The following is a 12,820-nucleotide window of genomic DNA, read 5'->3' as shown; positions in this document are numbered from 1 at the left end:
ACCCTTCCCTCCAAAAAATCTAAACAGCTATGGCAAAGTTATTTCAAAATCTTCTTTTAATGATTATGAAAAATAATTCAATCAAGCTTTTCAATTCTAGCAATTCTATTAAACCATTTGTCATGTAACTTAGTTTCTGGAACCAATTTGATTTCCTGATGCTGCAAAACAGACTATCTTCCTGTTGTATCTTATCTACAGTGGGTTTCATATTACAAAGAGCTTCTGAAATAGAACTTTGCTATGGAACTGCCCGAAAGGTAAAATGCATATGGATTTTTTTTTTTTTTTTTTATTTCAATAGGTTACAGCTTTCTTTTTTGTAAATCTCATTAAGTTTGTCTCCACCAAAACTTCAATGGTTTGGATTATTCCTTTCTGATTGCTGAATAATGTTAGTTTCCAGATGTCCTTTTAGTTTATATTTCTCATATGTGTGTAACGAAGAAAAAGAAATGTTAGGCCATTTTATTCTATAAAATTTTTCTTAGAAATTAAATTGTAACCACTCTGCCCTTTATGACATAAAATGAAAGCCCTTTCTCTGTCTCTCTCTCTCTCTGTATCTCTCTCTCTCTCTCTCTCTCTCTCTCTCTTAAATATTGTCTTGAAGTATGTGTCAATAGCTATGTTAGAACCAATAAAAATTACTCTTTCCCCCAGTCTAGCCTGGACTCAATTCAGGTTTGGTATGTTTCTGCAAGTGAAAAGGAAAGAAAAGAATGTCTCTCTCCTACAATAGCATTGAATTACTAGTGAAGGGTAAAGGGCTCTTGACCTGCCCAAGGCTTTGAGTCAATTGTGTAGGACCAGGGGTCTTATGCTGAGGGTTAAGATAGTGGAAACAATAAAAAGAAATAAAGGAGAAATTTTTTACTGAGTTCATTGTGAATTTAAGAAATTTAATCTTAAATCGTATGACCCATATTTTAAGATGAACTAAATCTCAGAAATTGTTTACAATTTAGTACAGAGAATAAAATGGAAAAAGGGTTAAAGTAAAACATTATGTCTTGTCATCCAGACTTGGCAGGAGTTTTTTTACATTGAAAAACAAAGAAATGTCCCATTTTATGTATTTCATTCATTAACATATAACCTAAATTTGATCAGATAGCATTGCCTGCTTACCCTAGAATGGGCTGCCACTCTGCAACTGTTTGCATTAATAGATGTGAATATTGAATTGCTGATGCTCTTTTTCAGATGTGTCTAATTTGAAAAAAAAGTCTAAATGAAAGTAACCCAAATGGCAGATTTCTGTACCAGGAGTTTTTATAACATCAAAACATTCAACCACTCACCATCTTCATGGAATAAATGGAAACAGGCTTACTTACTTTCTGGGGCAGGACATCAAAAATTAGCCTGAGGACCGTGCCGTGCCTTGGCAGCCTGTGGTGCACATGCCAGAGTTTAACACGCAGACTCGTTTTCTTTGGCACACCTATATGTTGCTGCCACCATACACCCGTTTTACACAGCCTATAAAAAGCTGCCGTCAGCCCTGAGCAGCAAGTTCTGAGCAGCCTCCTCCCCTCCTAGTCACTCTTGGCTCCTCTTTCCCCATGAGATCCAGTCTCTTCCCGCCAGAAGGAAAGGGCTGAGCCCTTAAGTACATCACTGCCAGTTCCTTAAAAAAAATTGCTACCTTGCTTTCCTGCATGATGACGTCAATCCAAGAATCTTTAAAACCCAGCACAGATGATCAAAAGAGCATAAAAAAAAAATACTATAAAAGTGTTTTTCTAAATTTCTATAAATGCAAAGGCAGTTTTTTTTATTATTATTCTTTAGAAACATAATTCAGGATACGTAAATGATTTTTCGACTAATTTGTTGTGTTTCGTCAGCTTTTGATTTTTTTAAAAAGTAGCAATAGAAAATTAAATTTTCTCATTAAGTTGGTTAGGAAAAGCACCCAGAGCTTTCTAGCCTGAGACCAATGCACATGGGGATAGTTACATTCATGTGAAGGAATAAAGTTTGAATGCTTTTCTCAGCCAAAGCCCTCCAAGTGGCATTTTGCAATGCATTAAATCCCTCATTTGTTTTAGACATAATGTTCATCTGGCAGTAGCTGTAATTTGTTTTGTTTTTTTTTTTCCTGTAAGGAAATGAATTCCATAACAGTTTTTTGTTGTTGTTGTTGTTGTTGTTTTTACCTTTTCCCAGTGTTATAACTCAAATGTAAAATAGTGGAAAGAGTATTTGAACAAACTTCAATAGAGGAAGTTTGTTCCTTTTAAGTAAGTTTAAATAAGTAGAGGAAATTTGTTCCTTTTAAATAAGGCGGGCTCTCAATTTGAAGTTTGTTCATTTAAGCTGAATTGTCCTTCACTACCTAAATGTCTCCATTTTATAACAAGTAGTACTGGAAGTCTCCACATCACCAGACAGATTTTCTTTGCAAAGAAATTAAGGCCTATCTCCATGTTGCCTTCCAGTCTTGCCTTTGTGCAACATCCAGTTTCTTTTTGTGTGTCATATGTCACAACCAAAGATGAGCTATCCTAAAAGCAGCCCCTGTCAGCTCTTTCAATGAAGGTGTGTGTGAGCCTACTATTTGCTTTCCACTATCTGACAGTTCCACACATGCCTTTTCAAAGGAAGTCACCACATGACTTTAAGATGGCTACACTTTCAGGTCCTACTCTGAGGGTTAACTCTTCAAATTACAAGACCACAGTATTCTTATCTGCCATGTTTGAGCTCTTCATCCACTCATAGTAATGTCAAGTACTCATTGTGTGATGACAGGCACTGTGCTAAGAACATTTATTCTTCACAGCAAGACAGTAATGTAGGTACTATTGTTATTTATAGGTGAGGGAACTGAGGCTCGTGGAGATTAAGGTAACTTTTCCAAGGTTACATAGCTAGTAAGTGATAGAGCCAGGATTCAAATTCTGTTTTCCAACTCCTCACTTTTAGCCACTACAAGACATTGCTTCCCAGAGGTGTTACATTACCATGTCATGGCAATATCTGTTAGGAAAACAGAAGGGAGATTGAAGTTAATTCTGGGAGTGTGGAGAGAACTCATTAAATAGGCATATCTGAACAGGAATGTGACAGGAGATTGAGTGGGGGAAAGGCATTTTTGAGGAGAGAACAGCTTGTCCAAAAGCAGATCAGGCAATGCAAGAACAATGCATTGGGAGAGGTGGAGACAAGGCTGAGAAGGCAGGTGGAGTCACTCTGAAGTGCAGGCAATAGGGAGCCATTGGCGTTAACAGTGATCCTAGATTAGTTCTGGAAGTTTATGGCCTTATGTTGCATTGGGGATAAGATTATACTGACATCTGTTGGAGGAACACTTTCTGATATCAAGTTGGGAGACAATTACAGCTTTTTCACAGCAAGAATCCTTTTGTCCACTTAGGCAAGATGTAAGATTTGTGAATCTAAACATGGGAGAAACCACATTGACTAACTGAAGGCCAAAATCAAAGCAAACTTTCTCTAACAGATTGTTCAAAAGCTATCTCAGTTGTCATTGAAGCTGAAAAGGCGTTGATGTCTAGCATTGACTTATAAAGTGACATGTTCAATTTCACCAATATGTTTCCCCAAATTATATGGAAAATGAGATGGAACTTTCACGAAACATTGTGCTATTAGAAGCAAATTGCTATATTTAAGGTGCATTAATCTTCCATTTGGGGAAACATTTTTCTGCGTGAAAAGTTTTATTTATATCAGATAGGTGAATACATTACATCAAAAAGTGCATTTTTACCCTTTCGAAAAATTAAACCAGACTACAGAGCTATTAAAAACATCTTAGTAATCATGACTTTGACTGTATGCATTGTGAGAGAGCAAAAATCCTCAAGTCAAGTACTTTTTCATCCCATACTTTTTAGTGTAGTTATCTGAAATCTATAAATTTGATGGTACATTTATGGTTTTTGCATTTCACAGAAAGGAATAGAGTAGGATGTAAGGGTTGAAGGTATTTGTGCAGTAAAATCTCTACACATATTGCATTCTACCATGTAAAATATGCCTGAAAGAACATGGTTAAAAAAAAAAAAATGAAAAACCTCCACTGCTTGCTAGCTCATTTTGGATTAATGATTGTATCTTAATTACAATAATTTGAACTGTGAATATCTCCTCTACTGAAGTTTGTTCAAATACTAATTTTATTTTTTAAAAAATTTGTACTAAGAGATAATACCAACTATTTTTATTTGAATTTATACTAAGAGAAAATGAAGATTTCAGTTCAGATACCACTGGGATAAGCACTGTTCTCTTCTTTTTTCAGTAAGTATACATTTGGCAGAAGTTAAATCCTAAAAGTCTCAGACTCAGAAGAAAACTTTTAAAAATGAAAAAAAAAAGTGGCTTCTTCATTACTTTTTGGCCATATCTGTCCTAATACATTTATTTCTTAATATGTAAGATTTAATAAATCAAAATAAAATATGACTGACACATCCTGTGACCAAATCTGGTGCCTCTTCATGGTCTACTGTCTCTTTCACCATAGGCTTTTTTTTTTTAACAGTTAAGATTTGTTAGCCTGAACTCAACTTTAACAACTTCTGAAACTCATGTGTTAAGTTACAGCCCATAATAGGATACAGCTGCACAAGGGTGAGTTTCTAAGCTATGAATTTTCTGTTTAAATGATACGGTTTTACTGATTATGTGCTACAGATTGATTTAAGAAAAGTAAGACAACTTTAGAAGCCTTTCATAAAAGAATCTTCTTTATTTAATACATTTCATATTGAAGTTTTAACCCCAAAGACTCTGTCAAGGTAGTTAAAACAATCCTATTTTAAAAGAAACGGAATAAAAAGAATCCTACTGAAAGTTTAATATTGACAAAATAGGCAATTGTTACACTCCTTGTATTTCTATTCTCTCTCTGGTGTTCATGGAATGCTGTTTGAATTACGTTGTTTTTTTTGTGTTTTGTTTTTTTTTCCTGCTGCGATGATAATCAGTTGATCCCTATTTTGATCTCATCCCGTTAGGCAGCTGTGGGAACCCATCATTTGCTCACCACTCCTTTGACACTTAGGGCCTATACTATGTAGTTTACATTTCTCTCATGCATTATAAGTTACAGCTTCACTGGTATATTTTTGTCCACACCTAACTTGGAAATCCCAGGAGGGCAAAGCCATAGCTTACACTCGTATGTAACCCCCAGGGTGCCTCCCATGGGGCCAGGGACCTACCAGGACCAGAGCAGACCTGTTTTGATTGTTGGTTTGGTTGGTTTTCTACATCACAAAAGGGGAAAAGTTTTTCCCATTGTCAGGTGTTCTTTATAATGAAATAGACGTATTGAGACCCTCTAAGTCCTCATCTACTGACACCTTAATCACAACCTAATTGCGTGGAGGGTTAAGTTGACAACCAGTTGAGACAGGATGGAGCATGGAGGAAGAAGGGGCTCAGATAAACACAGCCATCTCAGGCAACTTCTCCAGAGTACTGCTTTGGGTTTGTCTTGGTAGAGCAGCCTAAATGATCTCATACAACCACATTGGCATTGTGACTTAGATTGACAATCCTTATATTCACCCTCAGGTTCTACCCTCGACTGTGGGTCAACAGAGGCCCTACACTATGCTCTGTTGGGCCAAACTCTGTGCCTTGAACATAAACCCTGATGAGATAGCTGTGGAGGGAATGTGAAGAGCTTTCTTATAATACTGTTCCCAGCAAAGGTATGTTACATGCCTAAAGCCACATTTGCACAGATTTGACCATTTTAACTAAACAGAACTAACTGGTCAGCAAAGCAACCTGTTTTTTTGTTTTGTTTTGCTTTTGGAATTTTTTTGGAGCCTGGGTTGGTTATCTAAAATCAATAGTCCTACAAAGTTTCTTAAATACAGGGCAATGTCAGTGCCTGATGGAACATGGGAAGATATATACTTCCTGATTGGTTAAATAGATTACATCAGGTTTTTATTTTATGTGGCTTTTGTAATTGTGTGACATCATCTGACCCATGGTGCACATATAAATCACACATGAGAACTTAAGCATGCTGCTGCTGTTTTAATTCTGACATACTTAACGACTTTTTATTTCAATATGTCTTTGTGAGTGTCTCCTGCTTTTTCCTATTCTCTCCCCTCTGCCTTCTTAAAAAAAATCACTCTGTACTTTCAAAGATATAAAAAAAAGTGTTATTTAAATTTCTCCCCAAATGATTTACAGTCTAGCAATTTTAAATTCTAAAGGTGAAAATTAAACCAAAAAGAATGATACACTTTTTGTATATGTTAGATAATTCCCAAGAAAACACCAACAAGATTATAATTCCCATGGGAAAAGTGTTCAGGGTAGAAGATGGGGACCAGACCAGAAGAAAAGAAAACGCAAACAAAAGAAGAAACACAACCAGCTTTCCAGCTGCTGAAGGAGTTAGGCATTGACTCTCCAGCATTACTAAAAAGAAAATTCCTCTGCTACAAACAAAGAAAGACTCCAAAGCTGTCTCAGTCCTGCTGTGTGGCTGTGGCTACCTTTGAAAGAATGTCTACACAAAAGAAAAAGGGGCCCAAGACCCCTTCCTACATGTTGTACCCAACACAGGAGCTGTGTCAGCAAGATTCCATTTAGCTGTATTAAAACTTGGCAGAGCCTGAGGGTGGTTATAAATGATTAAACAGCTAGTTCTGTTGGTCGGTGTCCTGGAGTTCACCGAGCCAAGCACCAGAACCAAAGGCACCCCCTTTTTGCAACCCATTTTGCATGAATGGCAAATTGCATCGCGCCTTGACCTTACCCCTCAAATTATTTGGGTGTACTTTTCCTGTTTTTCCTCAACCAAAGTAGGAAATCACATTGACAAAAATAAGTTGTACATGACTGAATTACAATAATAGAAAATACTAATAAACTTTATTTTAAAATATTATCTGCTAAGGCTAATTTAAAGACTATATTAAAATATTATAAAACATATAGCCACCTGTTTGGAGGCAATGAATCAATTTGAAAATATATTAATCATTTTGGAAAGGTAAATTTCACCCAGCTAGAAATTTTTCTCATGTACAGCATAAAGAAATTTTTTCTAATGGATTTATAATATACTTTTAAGATTCCTTTTTGCAGACAAATGATTGTCTTCCATGCAGGACTTAGATAATCGAACTAGGCAATCAACTATAATATTTCTACGTTCCCGAAGCATAAGCAGTCATTAAACATTAACTTAAAAGTTAGATCCTCTCTCTGGTTTTTGCTAAGAGCAGATCTATTACCTTTAATATCCATTAGAAAGTAAATAATTGAGACAAACATCCAAATTTCCAGATTTTGAGATATGTACCGTTTCATCCATTTATTTTCTGGCTATAATGAAGTTTTGGCTTTACTAATGAATAGCATCAAAAGAACTTTCTCTTTTACATCTCTGAACTCTTCAGATACTTTGGAAATAAATAGCACAATGTATACAATGAGAGAATTTTCAGACTTGCATACTATTTTTAGAATATTTAATGATATGGTTTCCAATCCAGGAACAGTCAGTTTCAAAGATGCAATATACAAGCATATAATCATCCCTTTTCCTTTCTTCCTTCACCTTCTCTAACCACAAATAATAGCTAAACTAACACTCTAGTGCTTACGATGTCAAAGATCTATTGTGAGCATTCTCCATGTTAAGCCTTATAGCAACCCTGTAAGTACTACATTTTACAGAGTTGGAGCAGTTAGGTAGGTGTCCTACAGTAGTGGAGACAGGAATCAAATCCAGGCATTCTGGCTCCAGAGTCTATAATTTTACCTTCTAAGTAAACCGCCTGCCTGCTGATAAAATGTGCAAAGACAAGATGCAGCAGAATGCATTTTAATGTTTTCCAACCAGTGCCTGTATTTGAGGACTCTCCTATAATATACTTTATAATCCACGGGGCACTTACATCATCTAGATCTCAGAATTCCCATATGAAAACATAAATAATATGTCCCTTCCAGCATCTGCATCGTATCTAATCTGTGAAAATGACAAGTTCTGCATTTTTAGAATAAAAATCTTCTGAGTGTCCAGTTATCGATTTGCTTCTCAGAAGAGATTTTGTGCTTCCTCCAGGATGCCAAAAGAGCACTCTCTTGCTTGCTTCATCTCCTACCCACTTCTAGATTTTTTGCTGAGCTCCTCGCAGAGAGCCGCTCTCCTGGGGCTCACCCTGCTAACCAAGAGCAGCTGCACATTCTCTCCAAGTGTCCAGGCCTTTCTTCTTCATGGTTGAAGCCACCACAGGCAGCACAGCACTTTAGCAAGGACAAAGGACAAAGGACTCTGTGCCTCTGCCTTTCTCTCCCACTCAGGCAAAGCTGGGACACCAGGACAATAACTGATGTTCAATTACTAAAAGAAGTTAAGTTCCCTTACCTTGTCTCTTGCCCAATCATATCCCTTTCCTGCTGGCACCCTTTCCTATTGGCCTCCTACATAATTCCTCAGCTGAGGCATTGTTCTTTTTCTTATTCTTTGTCAAATACCCGCTCACTACTTTGGGAACACAACTTCTCTCCCTTCTGCAATCCCAGTCTAAATCTTATTCCTCTGAAGTGGCTCAGTTTAAGCCCTCCTTAAATATAAATTTTCTCTGACCTTTTCAGCCCACATTCATCTATTTTTCACTTTCTATTGATTTAATTGTTAATTATGGTGCCATAAATTTTTGTTTTAAATATTATTTTAAAATCATCTCTGTTCTACAATGTAGTACTCTTAATATTGTGTTCACTAATTATATTATAACTGTATTATTTCTGTAATCAAACTGTAAATCTTTATAGGCAGAGGTCTGTTTTGAACTTTTTTACTCCATACTGTCAAAGTCAATATTACCAGATAAACTATGCCAGTGCCACACTGCTGGTTTATTCTGGTGTTCTGTTTCACGAGCTACTTTTTAATCCTTTCAACAGAGTGCTCCAGGCAGTCAACATAAATGGAACTCTAAGACAAAAGTACTCATCATCCCCCATTCAGGGTTCTTCTACACCCTGCTTTTTATGAAGGTAAAGCCCCAGCTATCAAGTGACTAACAATCACTTGTCTATTCTGACTGAGCTCCATCTTTCTGCTCCTACTCCACCAGCCGAGGCATGGCTATCACCACCACGTCCATGTTGTCTGGGCCACATGGTGGTTTATACATAAAACCTGCTATTCCAGAAGGAAGTATTGACCTCTCCATGAGTCTTAGTGACTTCATTTACCTTCCATACTTTCATTCAGCTGCACTCAAACTGCTCAGATATGTAGTTTTCTTAGATTCCAAATGAATTCAACAACTACCTCTAGATAAATAGCCCTGTGCTGGATACCAGGGAGGCTACAGAGAAGAGTAAACCAGAGTCCTGCTCTCTAGAATCTTACAATCTTCTGTGAGTTAAATAACAGAAACCCGTATTCTATAAAATGAATTGTTATCACGAGGCATTTTATTCCTCTGACCAGAAGGAAGTCCAGCCAAGTCTGACTTGATAAATTTATCCAGGAGCACCACATCCATTTTATTAGCATGTTTAACAGGAGATTTAGTGCTGATACACAGGACCATTTATGGAATATAAGAGCTCAGAAAAGAAGATTCATGTGGACTGCAAACCAGTGAGTAAGGCATGATGGAGGAGGTGGTATTTCCTCTTAAGTGTGGGAATAAATTGGATGAATAGAGAGTAGGGGCAGAAACAACACTCAAGGCAGAAGAGAGAACTTGAACCAAGGCGTGGGTAGAAAGTAAGCATTATATGTTCAAGGACAAGTAAAGTCACTGCCTTTGCTGAAGCTGATTGAGGATTTCTGCTAGAGTGAGTCAAAGATTCACTCTAGGTGTTATACATTGTAGGATGCCTTCATTGGTCATCTGTCTTCTGTGAAAACTCCAATGCTGAACTTTATAGTCAAAAAGAAAGCTTTAGGAAGGGGAAAATGAAAAACGCATTTATGAGAGACTCACTTGGGGATCTAATTAACACTCTGAAAACTCTGTCATGTTCAAATTTCAAAACACAGTAAAAAAAGAAAATAGCCACACTAGTGTCTGTAAACTACAAGCAAATTATCTATTGGACACATAAAATGTTCAAAACTGCTGAAGAGATTTGTCTTAGTCATTTCAGGCTGCTGTAACAAAATGCCATGGAATGAGTGGCTTAAACAACAGAAATTTTTTTCTCACAGTTTTTGAGGCTGGGAACTCTAAGATCAAGTTTCTGGAAGATTTGGTTCTTGTTGAGAGCCCTCTTCCTGGCTTGTAGAACTGCCTTCTTGCTACATCCTCATATGGCTGAGAGAGGAAGCTCTGGTATCTTTCTGTTCTTATAAGGGCATTAAAGAAGTCACAAATAGGAACTGGTTTTATGCTATTATCCTAGGATAAAGACCATTTCCTTCAGTGTCCATTAAAATAAAGTAGAAACTTTTTAAAAATAAATTTACTAAACTTTGGAAGAAGTCATGCATGGCCAAAGTAATGTGTTCCAGACTACAGCTTCCTAACCCTGAGGTGCAAGTCACCATCTGGCCAAGACTTAACTTTGACTTTTGCTCATGTCCATCTGCCCAGGAAGCCTGTTCAAAGCCCTCCTCAGTCTTCTGTCATTATCTCTTATTCCTCTTCTGGTTTCTCCTTTAGCTATCTTTCCTTGAAAGAACAGATTGGAATGGAAGGCCTAATCACAGCCCCTTTGAGGAATGCAACCAGTGGTTATTTACACCAGAGTGAAGTGTTGGCTGAAGACTGAGCATCAGGATACCTGCTCACAAGAACACAGATTGCTCATTCAGTGTGACAGTTCCAAGCTGGAAACATGTCATATCACTTGTATTAAAAATATTGGCCTTTTCTTTATTCGACTATGTCAAGAACAGGTGTCAGAAAAACATGGCCCCTGGGAAAAGATAAGTGAAGTGATTCTTATGAGGAGACACCTATGCCTCCCTTACCAACAGCATTGCAAATGCAGCACATCTTCCCTATCTCTGATGACATTCCAGTACTCAGCTAACATTTATGCTCCTGCTATGTTCCAGACATTGTGGAAAAAATGATACAATTCTTTGTCTGAGGAACACTAACTCTAGTAGAGGTAAATAGACATGCATGAAAACGACTTAAATTCCATCATAATTAGGGAGTGTCTCAGGATGAACAAAGAGCATAGACTATACTCTCAGATAGAACCAGGTTTAAAATCCCAGGTCTGAGACATAGTAGTTGTATGATTGTGCCCTGAGCATTTTTTCTTATCTTCTAAGTTCTGAATGATAAAATCTCTAGGGGACATTGCAAGGATTAAATGAGAAATTATTTAGTGGCTGGCATATAATAGTTACATGATAAGGGAGATGAGAATAGCAACTTCTTCCTACAGAGGGCTTCTCAAACTTTCACGTGCATCAGATTGCCTGAGAATCTTGTTAATAAATGCAGATTCTGGTTCAGTAGGCCCGGGGTGCATCCCAAGATCCTATATTTCTAACATATCCAGAGTTATATCTATGCTATTTCTCAGAGGACTGCAATTTTCATATCAAAGATTTATTGCTTATTTTAGTTTTGGTTTTATTTCTAAGGAGCTGATGCTGGAGGTGAATCTTTAAAAATTAGTAGGTCCTATCAAGGGAGAAAATGGACAGTAGAAAGAAGGCATTCCAAGAGGAGAATGAAAATGTGGAGCTTGCCAGTGAAATAAGAAGCATGAGAGTGTGAGGGGCCTGAAAGGTGACTTGAAGAGAAAAGTTTGGAATAACAGAGAGTATCAAGACATAGGGTTTTCTATGCCTTGCCAAGGAATTATTTATCCTGTAGGTAATGAAGGACTCACAAAAAAATTTTAAGAAGGTGTGAATGATTTGATCAGCTATGAGATTCAGAAAGATTACCCTAGAAACAATTGGAGGATAGGTTGGACGGGAGGATAATTGGAGTCAGGAGGGTATTATGATATACTTGGTGAGATAGAAGCCAATGCAGCAACCCTAGTATAAGCTGAGAATAAGTGATGACAATGGGAGATATCAGGATATGAAATTTATGAAACTTGGGCATTTACTAGATATAGAAAGAGAATATTAAGATTAAGGTTCTTGTCAGGTTTCTGATTTCAGTGATTGGGTAGATGATCACATTACTTTCTAAGTAATTCAGGAAAAAGAGAAGAGTTAATGAGGAGAAAAATGAGCTGAGTTTGGGAATATGTTGAATTCGTGCAACACCAAATGGAAGTATCTATTAACAAAGTCGGAGTTACAGGAGAATATTTGGGAACTGTCAGTGTATGTTATGGTAGGTGCAGTCATGGAGATAGGTTTTGCCATTCAAGGATAACAGTAGGGAGAGAAGAAAGCAAAGACGAGGACAAGATGCTCGTGCAAATCAACATGAGGGATGAGCAAAAGGAGAGAAGCACACAAAAGAGACTGAGAAGAAATTATTAGAAATAGAGAAGCAGAATCATGAAGAAACCATCAGAAAAGCCTAGGGACATGAGAGTTTCTAAAAGAAATTGATCAGCTCTATCAAAAGCAGTTCAGGGTTAAGTAAATAAGGACTAAAAATAGGAACTGATGATATTTGTCAGAGTAGTTTCAGTGGAATAATGTAGAGGAAAGCCAGATTGTGATGGGTTAAAAATGAATGGAAGATAAGGAAACAGAAATACTAATGTAGAGTATTCTTTCTAGCAGCTTAACTATAATGGGAAAATTTTAATAACTAGTAGCCAGAAATAGTCCCAAGGTTGACTGTTTCATGTCATTGATTGATTGATTGGTTCATTCATTCATTCATCTATCTCCGTAAGCATACTT

The 12,820-nt window shown here is 37.1% G+C and overlaps 1 protein-coding gene across 1 annotated transcript in view; it reads left to right on the top strand.

The window, feature by feature from the left end:
- LIX1 (limb and CNS expressed 1) overlaps positions 1–12,820 on the top strand; it is a 48,041-nt gene that overhangs the window by 1,214 nt on the left and 34,007 nt on the right. Inside the window, exon 2 of the mRNA XM_023522762.1 lies at positions 5,557–5,619. Coding sequence (XP_023378530.1) covers positions 5,557–5,619 — 63 coding nt within the window. The remainder of the gene's footprint in view (positions 1–5,556; positions 5,620–12,820) is intronic.

Source organism: Pteropus vampyrus, unplaced genomic scaffold (genome assembly GCF_000151845.1).
Source record: "Pteropus vampyrus isolate Shadow unplaced genomic scaffold, Pvam_2.0 Scaffold11, whole genome shotgun sequence".
Lineage (NCBI taxonomy): Eukaryota > Metazoa > Chordata > Mammalia > Chiroptera > Pteropodidae > Pteropus > Pteropus vampyrus.
This window is presented reverse-complemented; position numbering and strand designations above follow the sequence as displayed.